Below are 27,112 nucleotides of genomic sequence, written 5' to 3' on the forward strand. Positions count from 1 at the left end.
TGTGACTTGTCATAATTTTAAGAAACAGTTGCGTGTTATGCAATTAAAAATGAAGCGTTTTCTTGGAGCAAATATCCTTCAGCAGCGTTTTGTGTTGTTCTGGAAAAAACTCTTTGGCCTCTGCCTGAAGACTTTGATTTATCGTTAAGTCGGATATTGCTGCCTTCAATAAGTGCAGAATAATATTAATGGCTGAGAAGATAAAAGAGGTACAAGCCAGTTCTAGCACTTGATTCTCTTATATGGAAACAGAGGAGAAAATTTAGACTTGAGCTCAAAACCCAGCACGCCTGTGGGGTTCACCTGGAAGAAGGGAACTTACATCAAAAGCCTCAAGAGGTTAAAGCGCAACTGTATTTCCTCTTTATATCCACATTTCACAGCGGAGGCTTCTGAGCCAAAATAAGGGGTTTGCTGGATTTATGCGATCAGGACAGGCAGTAGGAAAAGCTGCTTAGAACTCAGTAAGATGTGCATATGAAAACTGAGCAGCGGTTGAGCAGAAACACCAAGTTCTGAGCAGAAACCTTAATTCATCTGCATCAAATCATGAACGGGAGGCACAAGTGTGTAAGTGATTTCTTGAGCAGAATGCCAAGGAAAATGAGAGTACTCCAAATACAAATACCCCCTGCAACACAAATAGCACAGCAGCGCTCTCCAGCCCATTTACCTCGGCATCGTGTTTGCTGTTGCGTTTTCTCTGCATGTTGTTCATTTACTACGGCGTGTCGCTAAGTCTTCCCTTGGTTCTCTGCTGAGATCTAAACCATCTTCTGCAAAAAGCTCAGCAAGCGCAGTGACCCTGTTTCCCATTCCAATGTCAGATGCTGGGAAAAAATGGGGTAAGAAAGGATACATCAGAGCTTAAAATAAGCATCTTCCTTTTCGCACAACTTTCAAATAAGTAGATCTACAGCATCTTACATTTAAAGTCTTCACGCTGGAATCGAAGTGTAGAAAAAATAAAGTGTGTTGTAACAGATAAAGTGCACAAAGCATTTAAAAAACTATGGATAGGAATACAGCACATTATACGTATTAAAAAAGGACACAAAACGACACCAAAAAAACTAACCAAACAACAACAAAAAACCCCCCCCAAACTCCTAAACTAAAAACAAATCAATATCACTGAATGTCTGGGCAGCATCCAATGCATTCCTTACTTCAATGACAGTTTTTGAGCTTGAAGAGACTTCACAAACAAGAACCCACCCGAAGAAAGGGTCCTTATCACCTCCAAAAAGAAGAGCGGACCTCACAGGGACAGCCCAAAAGTCAATTTTAGGTGGGCAACAATCTCCAAATAGACTTCCAGAACTGTTTAGCAGAAAACTAACTACAAATTATTCAGCACTACAGCATTGTAAAACACAGGTTCAGATATTGGTTACAGGTTCAGTCACTACAGAATCAACTCAATCTCAAGGGATCAGAACCCAAAACTCCAGAGTGATGATTCAAAGTGTGTATTTTCCCACGAGTATAAGGTGATCTCCCACATCACTTACCAGGTTATCGAGGTGTCTGAGTGCTCAAGAAACCTTCCTCAGGTGGCTGATCTGAGGAGGCTTCCACTGCAGACCTGCTGCCCCAACTCCACGAGGTCTCTGGTGGCTCCATTTCCAGCGTGGTTGAAGCTGAGCTGTGCTTGGGTGCTCTTACCCACACACCGAGCTCTAAAACGTCTCCAAACGGCACAAGCTGCTCCTCATTAATTGCAACTCCATGAAAAGGGGCAACATGACAACTTCACACACTCTCTTACTCGTGGAAATGCTGCTCGGTGTGTCCGTCTTTACAACAGAAGCATCTGCGCTGCAGAAGATCCACGGCACGGTTCCAAAAATGCGTCATTGTGGCCAGGAAAGACGAATCTTTGAAATATGCTCATAAGAGGATGGTAGAAATTACACACTAACTGTTCTTAAGAACACAAAACACACAAGGCCCAAATTGTTTAAAAATTTAATGACTTACAAATCCGCACTTTTCAGTAAAACAAACTTAAGTTTTTTTTAAAAAGTTATCAAAATTTCAGCATAATAGTTCTGCTCATACATCTATAGCTTTTTAAAGAATATTTACAGAACTGTAATGAAAGATAAGACTTAAGCGCATGAAAGTTCAAGCAGAAAATAGCTTAGAATTCAACTGGTAGTAACGCACGATGGCTTCCTGACTGCTGAGCAACAGGAAAAGGGGATAAACACAAGTACAAAAAGAATCATCTTTGTTTGCAGATTGGCACAAGCACCCATGGTTTAGGAACCACTACACACAGACACATCTGCTAAAACAGGTCTCTACGCCGTAGCTGTAAACAAGGAAAAGGTATTTTTTATAATATCATAATTCAGCGATAGCTTTACAAAATCGGAGCTTAACATCTGAGTGCAAATCAATTCACATTAAAAAAAATCTACAATTTCAATCGCCAAATTGATTTCAAAGCTGCTTCTGTGACTGTTCAGACTATTTTCTTGTTCTTGCGCTCGATCTTGTCCTCCTGTCCGTCCCTCCAGCAGCCCGAGCAGCCTTCGCGGCCTCTTCGCTGGGTTCTTCTCTGGTTTGGTTTCTTCTCCCTTTCTGCAGTGCTCCGTTTGCATCATTCTCTGTACGCACATACAAAAAAATAACTAAATTTGTATCATAAATCACACATTTTATACAAAACTCAATCTCCAGTTACGTTGTTTTTAAAGGGGATTCCCTAATGACTACATTCTAAAGATGATATCTATGAATTCAACAAGCCAGTTACCCGTATTTCTGCACATCCGATATCCTTTAAGAAAGTTCCCTGAGGACTTACCAGCTATTTGTGAAAGTAGGTTAACATTAATGAGAGCACAAAAACCAATTAGCTCCCATTTTAGCTAAAACTCCTTCTACTGATCCATAGAACTAAAACATATCCAACACTAAACGAAAATTACTATTAAGATGAATATATAGTAACAGTTTCATGGTCCAGGCAAAGCTGGAAAGTCAGGATTTAGGCATAAAGAGAAGACAAGACACCTGTGTGAGCATCAGACAGCACAGAAAAGTTCAGCTGCTCCAAGAGATGAACGTCAACCCAAGCACCAGACACAGAAACCAGCACCAAAATCCATGTGGGGAATTATCATCTCCCTGGAAAAGAGACTACCCAGGCAGGCAGTAAAGCAGCAGAGGAGATGAATCATTTGGCAAGTACCTCCAGCAGTGTCGGGAAGCTGGAAATAGCACGTGTGTAAAGGGAAACAAACTCAAACTCAATAAAGCAAGATACATGGCAAGAGAGATGCACATGGCGTATGAGGATAAACACTGGGGAAGAGTCCAAATAAATGAAACAAAGGGCACGGTCACATCCCGGTAAGGTTTTTAACACAATTTGGCAGGAAATTCCTCAATATGTAGCTCTACAGATTCGTTGTTATATCCACTCGCACACATTGATTTGATAACGTTTTCTAATTGCATCATGGCAGTTATTGGGTAGCACCACATCGAGCTGAAAATTCTAGGGAATGTTTTTGATGTCTGCAGCAAGAGTTGTATTGGCAGAAAGAGCAAAGAGCAAAAGAGTAAAGGAGGAAATGGGAGACGTGTGGAACTTTTCCTGTCTTTTTAGCTCAAATACAGCACAAGCCCTTCTAGTATCGACTCTATAAACCAGCTGATGACCACTAAAGGTCGTCCAAAATCTGGAGATATAAAAGCAGGAGCTTAGGGGGTATTTAGGGCAAAACAAGATTAACGGTGCTACAAAGATGTCATTTCGTGTTCTGTCATTACTGTCTTCTGCATGTAAGTTGGTGTATTTACTTTAAAATACAATTTTTTCCTATGGATTCAGAGAGAATGTATCACAGAAGAGCACAAAGACGCTTGATTACCCCAGCAGAGGAAGAATACACATCACATCCCAAAAAACTAATCCCTTCTATTGAGGAAAAACATCTTGCTTATATAAGATAACATAGATCCTCTTTCCTTAAGTCTTCTTGCTGTATTAAAGACATCAGAACATGGTAGCTGACAGCAATATAAACGTTATACGATGTATGATATAAACTTTATCTATAGATAACTTAGTTATGCGTAGGAAACAGCAAGCAGATTCTTGCCTCACCTGATTTGGGTTTTTTGGATGCCAAGTCATCTGCTGGGAAGGGAAGTTTCCTCCTGCGAGAGGTGGCGGCTGCTGCTTGGCCAGGGCTGATCCCTTTTGTCCCTTTGCCAGGCTGAAGATCTTTTTCAGAACCAGTGGATGTCAAACACACATTCTGAGTTTCCGAAGCACCATCATTTTCTGGCAAGTCACTGTTTTTATGGATAGAAGTTGAAGTAGCTGCCTCTGCTTGGAATTCTACCTTTTTCCTTTTATTCCTCAGTTGTCTTGTTTTTTCCTGGGCTGAATTGTTTTCTAGAGACGTATCTTCGCTTTCTTTAAGAATCCTCTTTTGACGTCTACCTTGGGGCAAGGCAGGTTTTTCCCTGAGAAAAGCGGAACTTGTTTCCTCAGATTTGGAGGAAATGGCTTTCTTTCTGCCCACTCTCAATGGATATTCTTTTGCGGATGGAGCTGCTTCCAGAAGCACATTCTGTGCTTCTTCAGGAGTTTCATTCTTACCGCCTTCTGGCAAACCCTGAAGTGAGATGGAACTATCAGCCACTGAAGTGGTTGTTTGCCTGGAGTTCCCCTTTGAAAGATTCATCTCTTCTTGGGAAGCAGAATTTTCCAAATTGAGCTTTTTTGCTTCCCTATTACTCTTTCTCCCACTTGCTTTTGATAAGCCCTGTTTTACCTGCATAGAACTTGTGGCTTCTAACAAGATGACATCATCTTTCCTTCTGCCTTTTCTGGATTGATTTTCTTTTACAGATGAATCAGAAGTTTCTAACGGGACATTTTGATCTTCTTTAGGAGTCTCTTCTCTACCATTATCTGCTGGTAAACTGCGTTTTCCTCTAAGAGAAACGTAATTAGTTGTGTGTGATGCAGGCGCAGTTCCTTTCCTTCTGCCCCTTCCTAATGGCTTCTCTTTTGCACAGGACACTGTTTCCAAAGGCACATTTTGTTCTTCATTAGTAGGTTGCTCTTTATCACCAGTTTCTGAAGAGCCACACTGTCCCTGGAGAGGAGATGGATTTTTTACCTCTGCCACTGGATCAATCTTTTTCCTTCTGCCCCTTGCTGGTGCATTTGCTTTTGCCTGTGAAGTCTGGTTTCCCAAAGCTGGATTTTGATCTTCCCTCACAGTCATCTTTTTATCATTGCCTTCTAGCAACCCACGTCTTTTGCTGATAGGAAGAGATGTTGACGTTGGTGCTGCAGCAACCTCTCGTCTCTTCCCTCGTCTCAGGGGCTGCTCTTCTGTTGAAGAGGGAGCAGCTCCCAAAGCTGAATCTTGCTCCTTTACAAAAGCCTTATCTTGACTGTGATCTGCAATTGATGTTTGATTTTCCATAAAAGTAGGACAAGCTATTGGTGGCGTGGAATCAGCTTGTTTCCTTCTGCTCCTCCTTACTTGTGAAGAAGGATTTTCTGAAGTCTGATGTTGACCATCTTTGTAAGTCATTCCTTTGTCATCCTCAGGTGAACTTTTATCTCCAACTGTTTTAGAACTGGCTTCTTCAAGTACAAACTGAACTTTTCTACCTCTACCTCTTCTACAAGCCACTCTGTGATTTTCTGCTTGATTCTCCTGCAAGATTTCAGTTTGGTTTGTTTTAAGTATTCTCTGTCCATTTCTTGTCCGCTTTTGATGGCCACGAGCAAGACTGTCACTGTTTGCAGCAGGTATTGATGTGCCAGCTGGGTCACCCTGGTCCTTCGTGACTTCTTCTGGATTCTTGACACAAGCGGAGCCCAAAGAATCTTTGAGGGAAGATTCATCCACTTCTGTTTCCGACTTAAATTTGGGAGTAATAATTTCTAGGCTGTTTACAGTCTTTTTCTCCAACGAGTCATTTTTGCCTCTCCTGTTTCTTGTTCTGTTTGTTTCTCCTACTGCACTACGGTTTGCTTCCAAGTTCAGAGCAGTCACCAGCATTTGCTTTGTCCCTCCACAAGGTGACTCTGCCTTTAATCTTTGAGATGTTTCTGTTATATTTTCCTGAGCATTTGCTCCTTCATCTTCCTGAGACACTTCAATCTCATTTTTGAGGTGTGATTGTGTTTCACTATCAGTTTTAGCTGAAGTTTCCTGAGTTTTCTGAATGGTTTGTGTATTTTCAAGTGCCGTTTCACAAACGTCTGCTTTTGCTTCAGCTGAGTGTTTTCTAACACTTCTTAAAGACATCACTCTTTTCTCTGTTGTCTTTATTTCAAGTTCAGCTCTGTTTTCGGCTTCTGCTGTGGCAGTCTCAGCATCTTTGTCAAAAGTCTGTTTGTCTTTCTGTACCACCTTTGCTGGTGGTTCTTTTCGAAGCCTCCTTGTCCCACGAATGTCCTCTGAAGCAGCTTGTTTGACTTGGTCATTTTTAGCTCTTCTTCCTCTTTCAGGTGGAATCAGTGGGTCTGTGTTTTCTACTTTTTTCACTCCTCTAGACCTCTTCCCAGGTGACAGAAATATCTCCTCACTGTTTTCTCCATCACCTTCATTAGATTCATTTTCAGCTTTTTTTAAACCTGTTTGCAGTTGAACACTTTCATGCTGAGCGCTACCAGACACACTTATTGTGTTTACGGTTGGAGCACCTTCAGTTTCTACTATGTCACTGATGCCATATTCCTGCAAAATCTGTTTCGTATTTGCAGGTTCATTTCGTAGCACTGAAGAATTTTTTCCACTAGACTCAAGATTCTCACTTGAAGCTTTTAACTCCTTTGGCTCTTTCCTTCTACTTCTTGCTGGTCTTGGAGCAATTCCATGTGGTTCCGCAAATGAAACAGTTTCAACTTTTTCCTGCTTAGGGGGCGCTGAACCAATTTCTTCCTGTATACAATGCTTTGCTCTCCTTCCTCTTCCTTTGGTTTTAGGTGCTGAAGCTGAAGTGCTGGTCTCTTCTGTCTCCTCTTGGGTGGTGTTTTTTTCCAGCCCTTGCAATTCTTTTACATTCAAATCCTTTTCACGCTGTCTTGCTGAAGCGGGAGGTACCGTCTTCCTTGGTCTGACCCTTGGTCTCTGGGTAGGCTGCTCTTCACTAGTTGATTCCTTCTGTTGAGAAGCTTCACCTTGTGAAATATTTCCTTTGTCTTCTAAAACAGGGTGGGTTTTTTTTCCCATTCAAAGTTTTTACATAGAAAAGAGCACAAACAAAAGGTATACGTTACTATACACAAAGTATTTGGGAGTTTTGATTTTCTTGCTAAAAATCTAACAAAAACCACACTTACTAGGAGGAGGAGGAAAAGAGAGAGGAGGAGGAAAGAAAAACAAAGTTTTTAAACCAACTCCTGCACTAAAGGCCAGGTTTCTGATCAAAGATGCTTGGTTTATTTGTTAGGCAGCATTCATAGGTCTAACCTATATTCTTGAAATTCTTCGCAAAGATAATTGTAAGTGGAGACCTCAATATCAGGCATTTTTACACTGGCATGTTTAGAGATGCAGACTTTATCGCACCAACAAACTACTACACTGTTACTTCTACACCAGTAGAACTCCCGCACCTGGTATTCGCTCCATGAGCTCTGTACGCTTCGCCCTCTGTGTTTTGGAATTTTTATAACACATTTTAAAAATTCATAGTAACATCTATTGCCTTGGATATTGATTATTCATCTCGTTAAAATATCTGTACTTACCATTCTGATGACTGGAATTAGTACAAGGAGGTGCAGTATCTTCTTCCTTAGAATCCATAACATTTAGTGATTTGACCTAAGGAATAAACAACAATCAATAACTGCATGTTAGACAGGACAAGAAATAACAGAGCCTAACAACGCAAAATTAATGTATAGTAACAGCTGCAAAAAGTCTTGTCAAATACTTTTCTCTAATATGAAATCAAGGAATTAACATATAAAATAATACTAATAAAATTCGCAAATGACAGGAGTGGTGACGTTGTGAATGAGGAGGTCAGAATGGTAACCCAGAGCAACCTCAGTAACTATATTTAGGGTTCCCTCAAAGAAAATACATACTAACACATGCAAATGAACAGTGATTTAGCTATCTCTATAAAATCATGTCTGTTCAGGAAGCGACAAGTGAAAGACTTAGGGGCTACATTATGGTGTTAAAGCAATTTAAAGGATGGTTTAAACATAACAGGAACACATGACCAGAAAAAAAAAAAAGACTGTAATCTTCACAGTTTTCAAATCAACATGAGGTGCTTTTCTAGAAGGCAGATTTTCCTGCAGAGGTTACGGGAGTGACATATTTGAAGTGCCATAACGTACAAGATGTCACACCAGGAGGCCTAAGAATTCATTTCCACCACAGGCTTCAAAGTCTAAATAAATTATTTCCAAAATCTAAAGAAAGTATTTTACCTTCATTTCCTTTGGTGTATCAAACATTTCCGTAACTCCAACATAGTCCACTTCAAAATTGGAACTTTTCTGCCTGGGTTCTGCCATAAGCCTTTGCAGACCCACAAAATCATCAACTGGTTGACTCTTCTCCCTCGGCGTCTTCACTAGTCTGCTGATACCAAACACATCTTCTACGGGTTCCACTTTTTCCTTTGGTGTCTTGAAAAGACGGCTGACCCCAATCATGTCTTCTACCGGTTCATATTTCAGTTTTGGAGTTTTCTCAGTTAAAGTAACACCTGCCACAGCTTTTCCTGCTTCCTTTGGAGTCTTCAGCAATCTTCTAAAGGCAATTGCATCTGTAACAGGTTCGAGCTCTTGCTGTGGGGTCTCCATGAGCTTCTTAATGCCTGATAGGACCTCGACTGGCTCTGCTTTCTGCTGTGGGGTTCTCATGAGCCGCTTGATGCCTGATAGGACCTCAACTGGCTCTGACTTTTGCTTTGGTGTCCTCAGGAGATACTTGATACCTGACAAGGCCTCTACCGGTTCTGATGTTTGCTTTGGAGTCTTCATGAGCTCCTTGATACCTGACAAGGCCTCTACCGGTTCTGGCCTTTGTTTGGGGGTCTTCATGAGCTCCTTGATGCCCGACAAGGTCTCTACCGGTTCTGGCCTTTGTTTGGGGGTCTTCATGAGCATCTTGATGCCCGACAAGGTCTCTACAGGTTCTGACCTTTGCTTTGGGGTCTTCATGAGCTCCTTGATGCCTGACAAGACCACTACTGGTTCTGGTCTTTGCTTTGGGGTCTTCATGAGCTCCTTGATGCCCGACAAGGCCTCTACTGGTTCCAGTCTTTGCTTTGGCGTCTTCATGAGCTCCTTGATGCCCGACAAGGCCTCTACTGGTTCCAATCTTTGCTTTGGCGTCTTCATGAGCTCCTTGATGCCCGACAAGGCCTCTACTGGTTCCGCTCTTTGCTTCGGCGTCTTCATGAGCTCCTTGATGCCCGACAAGGCCTCTACTGGTTCCGCTCTTTGCTTCGGCGTCTTCATGAGCTCCTTGATGCCTGACAAGGCCTCTACAGGCTCCAAGTTCTGTTTCGGGGTCCTCCTTTTCCTTCCCGATTTCACCCGAGTCACATGCTCATCTGGAACTGTCAGACTATCCACACTGATATTTTCTTCCAGCACAGCTTTTCCTTTTTCAGGAGTTTTTGTGGCTATTGCATCAAACACAGACTTTAGAGACTTCTCTCCCAGGAAGTGACAAAAGCCCGGAGTGTCTTGTTTCTGTTCTGAAGCATCTGAATTATTTAACGGTGACACCATCATCTCTCCTGAAATGAGGAATAGTTATGTAATTTGGAAAACAAATGAAGCAGAAAATCCAAGCGTTCCAATTGTTGTCTAAGTAAAACAGATTCAAACAACCAAAGTTTTCTACAAACCAAAATCCAAAAATGCACATCAACAATGGATTTAGTAATTAGTCTCTGCAAGGCACAGCATACATGTTTTAAAATTACTATAAACAAAGTTGATTATTTTCCTTATTTAATATGATATAAAATTAATGTGTTCTGTTATCCCTAAAATTTCTAGTGGTGTGAGTTTTTAATTGCAATTTCCTTTGTGTTTTGAAGCAATATCAGACATAAATCAGAAGTTTTCACATTAAAGAACATACGTTTGACCTTTCTGACACCAAGGAGGCAAAAAACAAGAGATTTTTGTAAAATTTATATCATAAAATCATAGACTATCTCAAGTAGGAGAGGACCCATAAGGATCATCAAGTCCAGCTTCCTGCTCCTCGCAGAACTACATAAAACTAAACCCTATGACTAACAGCATCATCCAGATGCAAAAAAAACAGTATTTTAATTTCAATAATTTTGAGTTGTGCAGTGACACAATGACTGGTTTGCAAGGTTATTAGCAAAAGATGCAAAGTACCATCTTAATACAAATCCTTCTAATCTGACACCTTAAACCGTGAACATTTGTCACTGGATTTAGATGTATCCAGAGACAACCGATTAAGAAAGGGCTGTGCTTCAGCACAAGAGTTACTGGACACAATACTTCAACAGTTTTGAAGTTTCATATCAAATAGAATGAACAGACATATAACAGCTACATAAAAATTAACTGGAGCTACACAAAGGTCCTTTAATACACGCTAAAAATCAATGGTGGCTTTTATGGGTTGCCAGATGCTTCATCTTGGTACATCAAGGCTGAGACTAATCACTATGTCAAGCGGCACACACGCAACTACCCCTAAGTACAGCGAATCATTTCCTTTCTTTTCAAATAACAAACCTACCAGTTTCTTCAGGAGTGTGCAAGTCAGACATTTCCATCGCAGTACATGTCGGCGTAAAATCAGCCTTCTGAACAGTGGCCAAAGGTAACGTTTTTCCACTCTTATCTTCTGGAGTTTGAAACATTTCAGTCATTCCTATAAATTATATTTAGAAAAATGAGCATATGTATTGATAAGAGAACTAGATAGTTGGCCAAGCGAGCAACAGCTTGAAAAACTTACCTGTGAAGCTTTCGTCCATGTTCATGTTTAACTTCAAAATAGGGTTTTTTATCACCTTAGGGACGCGTCCAGCCGTTCTGACGGTGGTGGAATAAGCTCTACCTACAACTATTGTAGCAGGTGACTCTGCGTGACCTGTGCTAAAATGACTCTTGATTTTTCTTTCTGGAGTCTACAAAGAGGAAAGGAGAAAATAAAATAGCAAACAAAGATTGCTGTCTTATAAAATCCAGATTTCTTATATGCTGTAACAAAGAAATCAACACCCATTTAATATCATACTAAAAGCTCATAAGCATCCAGCTTCCATAGCAAAATACCTGCAAGCTGATTTGTGGTTATGCCAAAAAAAATCCCCTAAACCAAACAAAAAATACAAATATGAAAAGAAAAAGAATACCTTTGGTGATTTAGTTATCTTCTTCACAGATCTCCCTTTTCGGACACTTTTTTTAACAGTCTTTGACTGTGGTCTTGCAACACCTAATTTTACCACTTCTGCCCAAGATTTGGCAACTAGAAAGCAAAAGAGAAACATCCACCTTAATTCTCAGCTGTACACATGCAAGTTCACAAGTCTTTCTTTATGATTCCAATGGATTTGCTGCAGTTGGGTGTAGGAAACTGTTTGTTGTCTCATCTGACAACACCTGAAGTGCTCTGTGAAATGCTTTCAACTGGAAGACTGAAGTTTAACAAGGGGCCAAGTACCCAGCACAGCTTTCCACACCAAAACAACAACAAAAAGCTTCATACAGCATTAAATAGGTGTTAGATCCTAGAATCGAACGTTGACCCAATTCCATCCTCACTCTTTTTGTAAGGAAATAACCTTTCTCAATAGAAACTTGCCTTTCAGTCCTATTCATTATTACACCTGAACTTTTCCCTGGTGGGACATGAGATTTAACATTTAATCATTATGTTTTTAAGCAGAGATATTAAGGGGAATGCCATTTCTGAAGAAAAGGATATTATTTTTCTCTGGACAGAATTCCTGTGGATGTTGGAGAAACACGAGGAGCTTTATTTTGGACAGAAAACTTTTGAGAACTGTGGTGGTCTTTTCATTTTACAGAAGAAACTCACGCACTGGTGTTGAAAACCACTTACTTACACATTACAGAGAGCTGGTGAAAAGTGGTATGTCATTAATATTTGTCAAATACTCTGCTGGTATTAAAATGAATGTAACAATGGAAGTCACTGGAAAAACCCACTTATTTCTCTAAAGAATAATAGCACTTTCAGCTGTATTAACCAGTAAGTATTGTGATAGCCTGTGATTTTATCTCATGTAATAATAATGATGATGAGCCCATCGTTGAGACATTGTATGTAGTACCTCATTCAGAAGTTTAAAATGATACTACAAAAAAATGCAGATGGTAAAAAGTCATAAAAATTCCTGGGTGAATGGGGGTGTTGGTGGGAAGCCTTAAGTTTGACTTCCAAAGAGTCAAATTGATGTACTTTATAAAAGCATAAGACAAAGACGCCTTATCTGTAAGGTTCTTCCAAGACAAAAACGTCAAGAACCAGAGCTCCCCATAATTAAGTTTTTAGTGCTGTCAAAACTATTTTAAACCATTGGTCAACATTCAAATTCAAATGCTCTGATTCAAAATATTCAAATTAACACTTAGGTATCACCCTATTCTTTAATTCTATGTGTTATATAACACTGTCAACACTTAGGCGCAGTCCACTCTGTGGACAAAAGTTGCCAACTGTGTATAAAAAAGGCACAAAGAAAACAAACTGGAGCTAGATTGCTATAAAGTGCATGTTTTCATGTCAAAATGGATGTAATTGATATGATTTGATTTAGTTCAATACTACTTGAGCTCCAAGGACTTGAAAAATCAGTATTGCAACTGAACTTGCAAAGAAAACCTTAACTCTACCATTTTTCAACTTCTGAACATCAAGATTTGTGTTCTAAATGTTTTAGCAATTTGTTTTATGAATACAAAAGAATGTAACACTTTGCAATTCCCAGTTGCCCCCAACAAGTCCAAAAACCACCAGAAGATATGTCAGTCATGTGGCGGCCTATGCGTAATGAATAATGGCCGACTTCAGTTTTGTTCCTGTATTTTAAAGCATTTAAATTAATATTAAAAATGAATTGCTGAAACAAACCTAGTAGATTGGCACTAGAGGCCCCACTTCTTCTTTTTGCGTTGATAATGGCTACAGCCCCACTTCTCCTCTTCAGGGGAGTGCCCTTCAAAGCAAATTGTGCACTTCTCGTTAGCTTGTCAGGTGTAGCCGTCAAAATGCTTTTATCATGTTGGTTCATGGGAGAAGATTTAGGTGTTTTCACTTGAGCACCGTTTTTCCCCTTTGTATTCACGTCTTCTGCAACAGCATCTTTCTCCTCTGCAATCGGTAACGGTGCCGTGATGCAACAAATGGAGAAACGTCCTTTTGTGTAAGTTGCTGGAGAATCTAAAGCAAATGTAGGTGTTGCCTTCCCAGAGACGGGGGATGAGGCAGCCGGGGACTTCTGGGTTGGTAAATATTTTGGTGATGTTTTTTCTTTCTGTGAGTGTTCAGAAAGTTCCTGGTAGAAAAACAAAATCATAGAAGATAAAATTGTTACTGTGCATAGCGGAATGACAAATGGTCACGGACATCTCTGACAAGTAAACATTATAGCATAAAATATTACCAGATCAATTAAAAAAGCCTTACGTGTCTGAAAATAAACTCGCAACTAGTTTTAGATCTCAAGAGTCTCAAAAGACAAATGCAAGTTCAACTGCACAAACTAACTGAGATTATTACACTACTTTATTCAAGTTTTATCCACATCAAGTACACTACACACATTCTAAGCAGCTTAAATCGGCAGCAAATGTTTTCAAACCTTTAGCCAAACCACGTGGCAGTGGTTTGCACAGTCTGCCAACAAATGACTGTTTTCTGTTATTTATGGTAAACTGGAGCTTGCAGACCCCGCTGAAGAGCACAAACACACACAAATATATTCCTGCGTGCGCATGAGAACGAGCAATAATGTGTGAGGTGAATAAAAACACATCTGTATAAATACAGGTAGATATAAGGTGTAAGCTGAGCCTTTTCTTACAATGGAGAAGTTAAAAAACGCTGATTCAAATTTGCTGATTTCAAATACCATTTTAATTTGCAATTAATTAAAACTTCCCCTTCCCAAAATACCTCTACCAAGGTTTACAACTATTCTGTAATTTCTTAGAATTTATAAATTCTGTTCACATTGTCTTAGCGACTCGATCAGGCTTCAGGTTTACCTGGGCCACAAAAAGCTTCGATCCCTGAGACTTTTTCAGCACAGCCCGTGGCGAGTTTCCGAAGGGAACGCTCTGTCTTGCAGGAGTCGCCCCTCTCTTCAGGGGCGAGTTGGGAGGCAAACTTTTATCAAATAGTTCTGGGCTTAAATGACCACCAAAAGACACCCTCTTTCTTTTTCCTAATGGCTGAAGTAACAAATCCAGGCTTTTCCTCTTCTGAGAGATGCTTTTCGTCTGGCCTAAAAATAATGATGGAAAATATTTGTATATTTTGAAGAATCCAAGTCAACATTTTAATCAGTATAGAAAAGAGTGCTCACTCCTGTATTTTAAAGTTGGAAACATATCAGAAGATAATTACTTTAAAGATAAATATATCCAATAAAGTAAACTATATAAAATTGTATAGATTTATGGTCAAATATAACTACATAATAAATATTTCAGAACTGATAGCTCAGCAACAAGTTCCACGTTATATGTAAGCAGAAATATTCTCACAAAAATGCTCAGAGAATTTCTCAAGTACAAAAACAAGGGAATTAAATATATTTACCTGATTCTTCTCCAGCCAACAGGCCAGAAATGCTCATTTCGGAGGCAGCCACATTGTCTTTGGGAACAGGCACGCTTCCAGATGACCTTCTCTTTGATGACAACCGACGAAGTCCTGTAACACCAGCATCTTCCGCATCTTGTCTCTGAAGATCCCCCTTTGTGGCCGCCTCCTCTTTAGTTCCGCCGTCTTTTCTGTCTGTGGTCGTGTCGTGATGTTCTTGACCAGCGTTTGCCTCCCCGGTTTGCAGCCCAGAGCTCCGTCGTGCCCGACTCCTCTTTCTTCCAGAGCCAGATTTCTGACTGGCAGGAGATGCCAGTTCTGGTGTTAACCCTTCCCAAGCCAGTTTCTCTGAGCTTTTGTTTGATAATTCTTGACTTTGCCTGTTATTTCTTCTGGGACTCTTGGAGTTACAATAACTGGCAGGAGTTTCAGGATGTCCCTCTTTTGAGTTAACAGAATTTGCCTGATCGTGAATTTCTTTTGGCACTTCGTCTTGCACAAGTTTTCCTAGTGTACGTTGTTTACTATTTCTTCTCTGTTTCAAGGATTTCTTTTCTGTCAAAGGCAGTTGTTTGGGGCTCTCACTTCTCCACACCAAATCTTCCCTTTGAGTTTCGGCTGAAATTTCTGAAACAGACTCAGGTTTCAATGACACACCTCGTCGAGTTGGGGTATCGGTATTTACAGGATTCACTCCAGTGGTTTCCTTGGTAGGTGATGTGAAATGAGACCGAAGACTCTTCCTTCTGGATGTTGGTGTAGACAGAACATATTTATCTACTCCAGAAACATTTGCTGTGTTAGTTGTTGGTGCTGGCTTACCGAACGCTATTGCAGAGCTGGGTATTTTATCTGGATAATCCAAGCGCTGTATAGTGCACAGCTGCCGGGGAAATGCTGCATTTCCATCCTTTTCCTTACTGGCTTTGGGTGTAATTTCAGCATCTTTAGATCTCCCTGCTGTACTGGGCTCCCTATGATCCTGCACGTCACTTCTTTTACCAGTATTTCTTGACACCTCCTTTGAACCAGAAATTCGAGGACTTCTGGTAAAACTCTTCCTGGCAGCACTTCCTACAGCTGAGATCCGATTAAGTTCTGAACAGATCACATCTGGCTCTACTTTTCTTTTACATTCTTCCACATTTTCACTTCTGTCTAGTTCTTTTTCAGCCTGGCTTCCCAAATCATAAACACAACTTGATGATGAAATTCGAGCACCTGGTTCTGGCAGAACTCTCCTACCATCTTCTTTTGCAGCTTTTGGGGATTCGTTTCCCTCATGCAGAGGTTTCTTCACTTTAATCTCACGTCTCAGTTTTTCATAGAGTTCACTAAAAGGAGATGGTTCATTTTGCTTTCTAGCAGATTGATGTATTCTGTGTGAAGATTTGGGTGTTTGTAGTTTGATGGGTACAGATTTGGAAATATTTTCCTCTGTGTTTTGCTTATTTTCATTGGCATTTTTTCCTTCACACTCACCATTATCTACAAAGTAAGCAAAGGAAAACACGAAGTAATACAGATGTAGAGTTACTTCAAAATTGCAGAGCTACAAATCTAAGTCCCATAAATACAGAAAAACATCCCTTCCTTTCCTCTCCTCTCCCAAGACATTCAACCAGGGTTCAGGATAAAGTACTGTAAATAAAGCTCTCTAACAACTTCTCTCATAATAGAAGCATTAGGATTGAATTGTTGAGCAGAGATTTTAGGTTGCAATCTGGAATTTAGCCCATATTCAGGCAGGCACTTGCTATTTCATGCTTTTGTTCTTCTTGAAGTTGCATGCTTTGCTTTGTGTTTTCCATGAGCAAGAGGTACACGCAAGCAAACAGATTGCATCTGATAAAAGGTGCCTTTTAAAGCCACAAGAAGCTGAGACCTCAAACAAATCTATACCTCTGCAAGGTCTATTTCTCAACACTACTTTGTATCAGCATGCCCGCCTGCTGGCACAAATACCGATACATGTTGACCGTTCTTAATTGTGATGGAAAATAATCTATGTAACGGTGTGTGGCGGATGCACTGTCTCCCCTCCAGTCAAACCATTTAATACTGAGAAGTTGTGGGTGCAGGGAGTCTCGTGCAGACCTTTCCACTGTGTGCAACGTGACTACACGTCAACCACTTTATTCTATAAATTTGGCAGCCTGGGTGAGCCCCCTTGAAGTGCTCCCTGCTAAATAAGCTGTATGGCAATGGTTTTACTACTCACAGGTCAGTAGATGAGCCCCGTTTGTTTCCTATCAGTCTTTTGTCTATCGCACACTAAATATAATGAATCATCTAGAAGTATAAGGCTGTGTGATTTTTAATATACTCTCTGCTTCGTGTTACTTCATAAACTGGACTTGTTGAAATCTTAAGCTGTAAAGTTCTGCTCATATTTACCAAAAACAACTACAAACTACACTGAACACTCGCAAGATAAGGTCCAGTGTGCTCTTTGCTGGGAAGAATGGAACTGACTGGGGAAAAAATAATGATCCAAGGCTAACACGGAGACATTATAGACATCTGCAAAACGGGGCCTGTTTTGCACTTTGCTAAGAAAGGGTTTATTCACACAAGAGTACTTGCAAGGCTTTGGACTGTAAATAATGTCTACAGTTAACAAAACAGAAAGTCACACTTCTCTTTGAGAAATCTAAACGTTGTTCTGTAAGTAGAACCCTAAGTTACTCCCTGCAACAAGGTGAAGGTGGAGAACCTGAAGTACAAGGAAAAGCCTGTCAGTTACCTCCTGGGAAACGGGAAAAGGAGTGAGGGTGGGAAAGAGAACCAGAGCAAAACCAGAAAACTACATCTTCCTATGAAAGCCTTTACCCAACCGCACACAAGTACTTCAGTATTTTTTTTTACTGAACTGACAAGTTGTTCCCTTGAAGTTTATAGAACAATGAAGCAAAGCCTCTTGTTATCGTTTCGGGGAACGGATCACCCAGATTCTGGGAGTACAGATGCACTCGCAACAACCCACTGAAATGCACCACTTGGAAACAGCCGGGGGGATTTGGCATTGGAACAAACGTTTGCCATAAAAATCAAACCTGGCTGTAGATAAATCGTCTCCAATTAACAAACCTTGTATCTTCCCTTGAACAGTAGCATTACTTAAGACAAGAAGGACGGGAAGGTGAAGTCCCAGCATTCAACTACTCTATGATCTTTAACTGTCCAGACTTAGTAGCTCTAAAAGATTTTTAGTGGCTCGACATGAAACAGCTGTTGTAAACTAGTATTTCAATTAGCAAAATTAACCCTTCCCGCATACCTCCAAAATTATAGAATTTGTAATTAGGAAAGAATACATGAGCTAACGCAATATTAGCTCAAAAGTGATCTAGTTGTATTTTAGGTCAGGAGAGAAAGTTAAATTTTAATCTCAAAGGTGAGTTTGCTACGTTATACTTGTTTGATGCTCCTGGAAAGTAAAATGTAACAGGAAATTGCTTCCCGTATCAGTTTCAGCTGACTTTGGTACTGCATTTGCGAAGCTGGTGTATTCAACTCCCTTCTTCGCCATGATCTTCATAAACTGAATTTGCACAAATCACCTGAAGCAATATATATGGATTTTGCCAATTCCAGCTGTCAATGCCCATTTGTCACAATGCAATTAAACTGATTTCTTCTGGCAGGACTTGGGTAAATCACAACATCTCAGACTGAGATAATACACTGACACAGCCAGGTATGTTGCACTCAGACTGAAAAGACTTAAATACATTTATTTTGCTCTTTTCAACTATATTTTTTCCTCTAACAATAAATACAGTTCAGGGAGAAAAAGAAAACAAACCTCCCATAAAAAAAGTACTAACCTGAAGCAGGAAGACTTTTAGATCCTGAAGTTTGTTTGCGTGACAATTCCACCTCTGCCACCTGCTGAACATGAAGAACCTGTAAATTTGTACAATATTACAGCAGAGCAACAAATATTTTACACTTTAGCTTTCAACTGTACACTGCAAACCACTAGATTTATATAATCGTATGCACGGTTTACTAAACAGGATTAAAAATACACAAATGAAATCTTTAGAATATTTCAAAAATTTAAGAACATTGACCAGTAACACATCTGGAGACCTACACAGCAAGAGTTCAAGTCTTGTTTTACCATTGAAATTATCAGCTCTAAAAGCAGCTGTACCATAAGGAATAGATGCAGGCGCATTTGAATCTCACCTTCTTATAAGACATAGGAAATTTTTATCTAAATAAAACAAAAATAATAAGGATAAAATAATCTTTAAATAGCCACAGTACTCACAAACTAACACCATCCCCTTTAAGGGAGAAAACTTTGCTGAGAACAACAAAAAAAACCACTAATGAAAATAATTTATTAAAAGGTAGGCTTAGTTTGATATTTATAAATTCCAACAATACATCAGCACACAGAACAGATTATCTTGGAAAAACAAACAAAAAAAAGGCTCATTCTCCAGGGCACATTTCCCCATTCAAAGTACAAGGGTAACCAGTGCATATACTCTGCATTTCCTGCATCCTACCCTCTATTCAAAAAAGCTAAGGATTAATTTTTAATAGTTCACCTGTATTAGTAAATTAGTAACATCACAGATTATTAAGTATCTATTACCAGAAACTGACAAGGAGTTTGTGTTTTTAAACAGAAAGGTAGTCTATGGTTAAAAAAAAAACATTCCTAATAAAACAGAACAAGGAATTGAAAACGGTTCAGTGTTGGGCCCCTCACAGCAAAAAGCCCTTGAGGTGCTGGAGCGAGTGGAGAGAAGGGAACGGAGCTGGTGAGGGGCTGGAGCACAAGTGTGATGGAGCGGCTGAGGGACCTGGGGGTTCAGCTGGAGAACAGGAGCTGAGGGGAGACCTTCTGGTCTCTGAACTGCCTGAAAGGAGCTTGGAGCCAGGGGGGTCAGGCTCTGCTCCCCAGGAACAAGCGCCAGGAGCAGAGGAAACGGCCTCAAGTTGCGCCAGGGGAGGTTGAGGTTGGATCTGGGGAACAATTTCTTCCCCAAAGGGCTGTGGGGCATTGGAACAGGCTGCCCAGGGCAGTGCTGGAGTCACCATCCCTGGAGGGGTTTAAAACACGACTAGATGAGGTTCTCAGGGACACGGGGTAGTAGCGGGCTTGGCAGTGCTGGGTTAATGGTTGGATTCAATGATCTTAAGGGTCTTTTCCAGCCTCAATGATTCTAGGATTTTATTCTACAATTCTACTCCCAACGTACTTGCAATAAATAAGCCAACAGTCACAAAATTACCTGCAGCGTTTCAGCTTTTGGAGATCTAGAACGCCTCTTTCTTGGAGTTGATTGGAGAGGATATTCAAATCTGGAAGAAATATTTAAAAAGACAATGATTTTGTTTGTCAAATAGTTAATGACTAAATTCCCATTACTAAGATACATGACCTTGAAATAGCTGTCTTCCCCCAACACTACATACCAATCACTTTTAAAGGCTTTAACTACATCAAAAATTGTGGCCTGTTCCCACAAAGCTCTGGGTGCTGTTTGCCTGCAGAACACACTTTAGGATGGAGGCATTAACAGTTTGGTACTGGCACTCACCTGAAAGAACGATCAATAATAGTTAACACATCTCCATGCTTCAGAGGCACAGGTTGCTGAAAACAACCACCATTCAGCTGTGTTGGATTTACTGTACTTAAATTAGTCAATATTGCCTAAAAAGAAAACAAACATTTCAGCAGTCTGATAAGGTGCAACGCAATGCACATGTCATTAAAATACATACATATATCTTACCTCTTTGTTTTCATTTACTTCAATTTTACAATGTTCTTTCGAGACCTGAGGCAACTGGATGCGAATATCGCATTCTGTTCTCCTGCGGGTGAAAATACAATCTGAGTTTTAAGACACATAAAAGACAAAAATCTGACTGCTGTAGAATTAGGTGATTTCCCAGCTTTTCAGCTCATAATTGCACAGCAGCATGATACTTTCTTCAATTTGGCAACATGAAGAAAATTAACTACTTAAGTCTTTCAACTGCGGCAAAAAATAACAGGAGCTCGCACTTTGTAATATCAGAGAATCCATATCAGAAAAACTACATCAAATATGTCAATTCTGAAAAAAGCCACACACAACCAGCTAAAAGAGACACGTCTACAACAGATACCCGGTGCTTTGAGATTACATGTTCCCTGACTTGCAAATTGCCAAAGACCTGTGGGATATTTTTTAGAAAATCCCAGCGTGTGCTCCTGAGCTCCCTCTTCAGCATTCGTTACTGATCCCTCTCAAAGACAGAATATCAGGTCAATGGACCTTTGGTCTCACCTGGAAGCCACAGCTGCCTTCTGAAAAGTTGTTAGTAAGTGAAAACCATGTTTCCAAGTGTTTGGACTCAGTTGTTCACGGTTCATTGTTCTTGTTGTGATTTGTTTGTTTGTTTGGGGTTTTTTTAGGTAATCTCTAATGCTTTTGACACACTGTAGGTCCTGGGCAGCAAACACAGCAGCTGCCACAGCGGAGCTGCTGTTCACAGAACCTCCTGACATCTCTCCCCAATTATACCATTAAGTATCATCTGCTAAAGAACAGTATTATTGACACTGAAGTGCTTCCCATAAACTTTCACTATGGAATCCGACTCAGGACTGAATAACTCGTTATTTAAGATATCTATCAGTCAGTAAAGTGCTGAACAGCCCTAGTCTAAAAGAAGTAAAAATACTTTCTCTGAAGCCTATTTATCGTAAGATCTTCTAGTCAAGTCTTCATATGTATTCTTCAGATATATTAATATTATATTTTAATGTAAAATAGCTGGATCAACCTCAAAACCCGCTATCAAACAACCAGCCAAACTTGGGAAGAGCACTGATATAATGAAAATGGTCAAACACAAGCCATGTACCTCACTTCACAAGTCAGTTATTTGTGAACTGCCTCAGGATTAAAGAATACAATTGCCTGCTTGTCAACTGGGTATCAGTGCCGGTCCCTTTTCCAGAAACATCAAAAAAAACAACAAAAAAAGTAGTTCTGGCCAGGAAAGGACAAAAAGCAGCAACAATAATTAAGTTCAGCTTTTTAGTCTTACAATTAACACTAGTCCAATGTCACCTTCTCTCCCCTGAACGTCATTCACAAATGAACAAGCATTTACTTTTGCAAGTACAAAGTACATAATACGCATGAAAAACATCACTGATATGATTTTGATGTACGCGAGTACTCAACTAATTCTCACCTTCCAAATAAACAAGAACTTGCAGTGAGTGGAAAAGCAATCCCGTCCGTCCCATTCCGCTTAATTACAATAATATTCCCAAAGAGCGGCATCTTCAAGCGGAAGGAAACTTACCTACAAAAGAACGTCAGGATGACTCATCCAAATGTTTATGAAAGTAAATCAACGTATTTTTTTCCAATGTACAGCAGAGAAATCTTAGTGGGAATTATTATTATTCACCATAAGTGACCACTGCAATCGTACAGGGGAAGGTGCCATGTATTTGGAGAAACTGATGCTTTTAGAGGGTGGGAAGTTTTCATCACACATTCACATAATTGTGCTATTTTTACATCTGCAATTGGTACTTGCACGCTATATTTCATCCCATAACTTAAAACTGTTTCCATGTAAACACCCTCCTCACCTGAATCCAGCTATTACCCTTATATACACTGAAATTTTTAGGCTGGATCTTAAAATAAACAGAGATTAATTTGGTACAGTTGTATGGTCCTGAAATAGAACTTGGTGCTGTTACTACTCGCTGGAAAACACTGAAAGGAAAGCTGAAAGTTTAGTTGTTTCTAAGATGTCCTGACAGGCAGCTCGTTCAGCTGGGAGGGCAGCAAGTGCATCTGGGCACATTGACACAGGGAAAGAAGAGCAGCGCTTAACTTGAAAAATAAAATAAATAAAAATAAAAAACAACCCTCAAACCCCCAGTCTTCGCACAAGTAGATACGCTATTCCTTTCACATCTATATATCTAGATGCGTGCCAAAAAGTAAAGCAGTCCTCAAAGAAGCACATGTCAAATGCATTATGGAAGCTCATACGTTTAAAAGCGGCAGGTTAAAAACAACGGGCTTAACGTAGTTAAGAGTGATCCTGCTGAACTTCATTGCTGGGTTCCATACCATAAAATACGTGTTGAAAAGGCAAAAAAAAACCAACAACAACCAAATACAACACAGCTCAGGACGTATTTGACAGCCCCCATAAGAAAAGCCTTTACCTGTTCGTTACGAGCAACGTCAGTTCTCAGTTCTGCTCACCCTGTTGGCGCTTCTCATCGACTCCTACAAGCCAAAGACGCCACAGGAGCTGCAGAAGCCCAAGTTCCGCCACCGGAGACCCGACCCAGAACGTCCCGCAGTGGATGGAGCCGCAAAGCCGTGGCCGCTCGGCCTGACCCCCCGCTCGGCTCCGGCCCCACCGCCGCCTCCTCCTCCCCCTCCCCCGGCTGAGGGGCCCAAGTGGCGGCAGCGCCCGGGCCCCCGCGCGCGCTACTCGCAGCTGTATCCCTCCGCACCACCGAAACAACAGCACGGGTGGCGTGCGAACGGCACCCCCGCCTTCCCCCTCACCTGCTGACAGCCGCCGTGCCTGGCGGGGCCACACCGGGGCCTGCCGGCAGGGACAGCCTCCCCCCTCGGCCACCGGACTCTTTTATAGCCCTAACGGACGGCGGCTTGCCGGAAGGAGAAATGCGCGGCTAAACTTGCGGAGCTTGTTTTCTTTTTTTTTTTAAAAGACGCGCGGGGACTCACGATTGGCCGGAGGGCGATCACGTGAACACGCGGCGCAGCCAATGGGAAGCGCGGAGGCGGTTTGATTTCAAACGCCCCCGGGAGCCGTTCCCGCCTCAGGGCGGCTCCTCCCGCCGGTTTCAAACCCTTCCGGTCGCGCACCCTTCTGAGGGCTCTAAAAAATAATAATAATGAAAAACAAATCTTCTCCTCTCTCACCAGGCCCTGCCGCGGGATTAGAGACGCTCCCCCCCGGCCGCGGCACCTGGATGATTTCCGGGCCCCTTTTTAGCTACTATTGTCACTTGAACCTCCTAAGAATTCCAAAAGTTATTAAAAAAAAAAGGTCCAGAAGCAGTTTATATTCAGCTTAATTTAGGCAACTGGTTTCTAAGCTAATTTAAGCATCTGTTATCTGCCTTCTGCACCAGTCTTTTGGTAATTAGATTAAAATATTCTTAAACATAAAAGTAAGGGGCTTTAAAGGAGGAATTTTTAAAAAGGAGCAAGGATGGGAGAAAGCAGCAGTTAAAAACTAAACTAGGATTTCAAAACACGTTTTAATCACGTAGTTACTGTTGTTTATATACATTTATCTGATTCCTGTCTCTGCTCCCTGACAGGAACCGACACTGAGACCCGAGTCTGAGAATCTGGAAAACGAACAAGAATCAAGACAAATAGTGTGTTGCTCTGTATCTGAAGTCAGAAAGGGAAGAAAAATTTAAAATAAAAAGAAAACATAACCAAAACACACAGCAAAACCCACACAACTGACAAGTAACTAGAAGGAAAAAGCAAAAAAAAAATCAACTGCAAGTAACCAGAAGGAAAAAAAAAAAAAATTCAATTAAAAATCAGCTGCGAAGAACCAGATTTTAGTTCAGTCATACAAATGTAGAACGACCCGTTCCTAGACAAATCCAATATCATCGTCCTCTTCATGCGTGATCAAGCTTATATTTTTGGTATTGCTATTGTGTGTTACAGAATCACAGAATGGACTGGGTTGGAAAAGACCTCAGAGACCATCCAGTCCAACCCTTGGTCCAACTCCAGTCCATTGACTAGATCATGGCACTAAGTGCCATGTCCAATCTCAGTTTCAAAACCTCCAGGGCCGGTGAGTCCAGCACCTCCCTGGGCAGCCATTCCAATGCCTGACCACTCTCTCTGCAAAGAATTGCTTTCTAATATCCAGCCTAAATTTCCCCTGGCAGAGTTGAAGCCCATGGCCCCTTGGCCTATTGCTGACTGCCTGGGAGAAGAGCCCAATCCCCACCTGGCTAGAACTGCCCTTCAGGTAGTTCTAGAGAGTGCTGAGCTCAGCTCTAAGCCTCCTCTTCTCCAGACTAAACAAGCCCAGCTCCCTCAGCCTCTCCCCATAGGGCTTGTGTTCAAGTCCCTTCACCAGTCTTGTTGCTCTTCTCTGGACCCGCTCCAGCACTTCAATCTCTTTCCTGAACTGAGGGGCCCAGAACTGAACACAATACTCCAGGTGTGGCCTCCCCAATGCAGAGTACAGGGGAAGGATCACTTCCCTTGTCCTGCTGACCACACTACTTTGGATACAGGACAGGACACCACTGGCCTTCTTGGCCACCTGGGCACACTGTTGGCTCATGTTGACCTTCTGTCCATTAGTCCCCCCAGGTCCCTTTCTGCCTGACTGCTCTCCAGCCACTCTGTGCCCAGCCTGGAGCGCTGCAGGGGGTTGTTGTGGCCAAAGGGCAGGACCCACCACTTGGCCTTGTTGAACTTCATCCCATTGGGATCGGCCCATTTTTCCAGTCTATCCAGATCCCTCTGCAGAGCCCTCCTGCCTTCCAGCAGCTCCACACTCTCTCCCAACTGGGTGTCATCATCAAATTGGCTGATGATGGTCTCAATCCCCTCATCTAAATCCTCAATAAAGATGTTAAACAGGACTGGACCCAACACTGACCCTGGCAGTCAGTGTACATTTGTATATGTTGTATACATTTGAAAATTAATCTCCAAACAATGAAATAATCTCCTGAGAAAAAGCCGTAATTCAAAGATAGCCAAGGAGACAAAGGTACCTTACAGACTCAACCACCTCATTTTATCCTCCCCAGTCTCCTCTATGTGATGCCCAACAGTAAGTTTTAAAGGCAAGCGACCCATCTGCTTTCTCTTTGGTTTTGAATTTCAAGGGAGTCAGGGAAGCTCCAGTCCATGGTTCCACAAAAATCAAAGCCAAATTAACTCCTGTTGCTGGAGAAGTAACTAGAAATTTAAAATAAGCACACAAAAATAATGCTTCCAGGAATTACAATCAAAAAAAGTTGTAAATAAAAAGAGAGAGCAGTTTACTCTTACAGATTATATTTAAAATACACCCTGGGTAACGTACATAAGTTTGAATTTCTGATATTTTTTCCCCCAAATAGCCTCCAAACATAATCTGGTAACTAACACTTAAACCTGGTTTTTATAATAAGACCAGCGGAAAAACATCCTGAAGGGGCAGTGTGGGGTCCGACTTCCGCGGTGTTTTTCATACATCCCATATAAAGCTAAAACCTTTCACTTATCACACCCCTTCAAAAAGCAAACCTTATTTTTACCATAACTAATGTACAGCCTCCCTCAATTCCTTTCTTTCTACCCCAACATCCCACTTTTACCCTTTCCCCCCTCAAGAGGGCTGGAGAAACTCCAGCAAACCAGCTTGTTGAGCCTGATTTTTTAAGTTTTTATAATAAATACGCATTACTGAGATATGGAATCTGACGGCCTTAATTCCAAGTTGAAGTTCTATGCGTGTGTGGGGAAGGAGCTATAACAGGAGAAAGGCCTTTTCCAAGGTCATCCCATCTTTTGTGCTTCAGGGGATCCAATTCTACCATTCAGATCTTTCACAAAGCAGAATTCCTTTTGATATTACTGCTATTTTATTTAATTATCTCGTTTGCCTCAAATACTATTTTACGTGGTACGATGACTTTAGGGTACTTTAGATGTGATACTGTTAGATGTAAGCAGCTTTTTAAATTATTTTTTTCCCCTTTGAATTAAATTACTCTGAAGTCTATTGTATAAGCTTTGGTGGGGTTTTAATTTAGTTGAGCTTATTAAGTCATGACCTTATTATCAAACCTTCAGCTTGTCATTATAGTCTTGGCTACTGGACAATCTTGCATTTAGACATAAAACATTCAGACAAAATCTGAATTCTAACGCTTCGTTATCAACAGACAAATGGTAAAGTCAGATCCTTCCTGGGGGTCTTTACGAGACTATTTATACCTGAACAACGTCTCTAAAACAAACGGTTTATGCCAGTAAAACTCTTTGAAAACCTAATTCTTTACATTTTCTACGGGCCCACATCTGATCAAACCGAGCTGGACGGCAAAAAGGCAATTTTATTGCTATCATTATATGGGCCCTGTCGTGCCAACAAGGCCTTTGGTGATTTTACAAAATCAAAGAAAATCTACAGTGTGCCAATAATTGCGTCTTCTCGCACGACATCCCGTGTTTTATTAGTGCACTTACCGCACAGAATCCTGTCACCTCCCTTGTGAC

General features: G+C 41.0%; 1 protein-coding gene across 7 annotated transcripts; it reads right to left on the reverse strand.

Moving 5' to 3' along the window:
• Positions 1-1,957: 1,957 nt before the first annotated feature.
• On the reverse strand, positions 1,958-23,573 carry MKI67 (marker of proliferation Ki-67). Of its 7 annotated transcripts, none has more exons than XM_065066719.1 (17): positions 23,396-23,563; positions 23,044-23,107; positions 22,044-22,157; positions 20,588-20,669; positions 20,390-20,505; positions 20,081-20,150; positions 18,653-18,716; positions 14,820-16,310; positions 14,264-14,502; positions 13,128-13,551; positions 11,383-11,498; positions 10,983-11,154; positions 10,761-10,895; positions 8,447-9,768; positions 7,748-7,823; positions 4,127-7,198; positions 1,958-2,618 (listed from the first exon to the last, which is right to left on the reverse strand). In XM_065066719.1, the coding sequence occupies exons 3-17, from the start codon at positions 22,133-22,135 to the stop codon at positions 2,479-2,481; spliced, it is 7,611 nt and encodes a 2,536-aa protein (XP_064922791.1). In that variant the 5' UTR covers positions 22,136-22,157; positions 23,044-23,107; positions 23,396-23,563; the 3' UTR covers positions 1,958-2,478. The 7 variants fall into 7 exon arrangements, with proteins under 7 accessions (XP_064922791.1, XP_064922793.1, XP_064922789.1 ...); XM_065066721.1 differs by having other exon boundaries at positions 18,653-18,713; positions 23,396-23,552; XM_065066717.1 differs by having other exon boundaries at positions 4,127-7,195; positions 18,653-18,731; positions 23,396-23,552.
• Positions 23,574-27,112: the final 3,539 nt, after the last annotated feature.

Source organism: Columba livia, chromosome 6, assembly GCF_036013475.1.
Source record: "Columba livia isolate bColLiv1 breed racing homer chromosome 6, bColLiv1.pat.W.v2, whole genome shotgun sequence".
NCBI lineage: Eukaryota > Metazoa > Chordata > Aves > Columbiformes > Columbidae > Columba > Columba livia.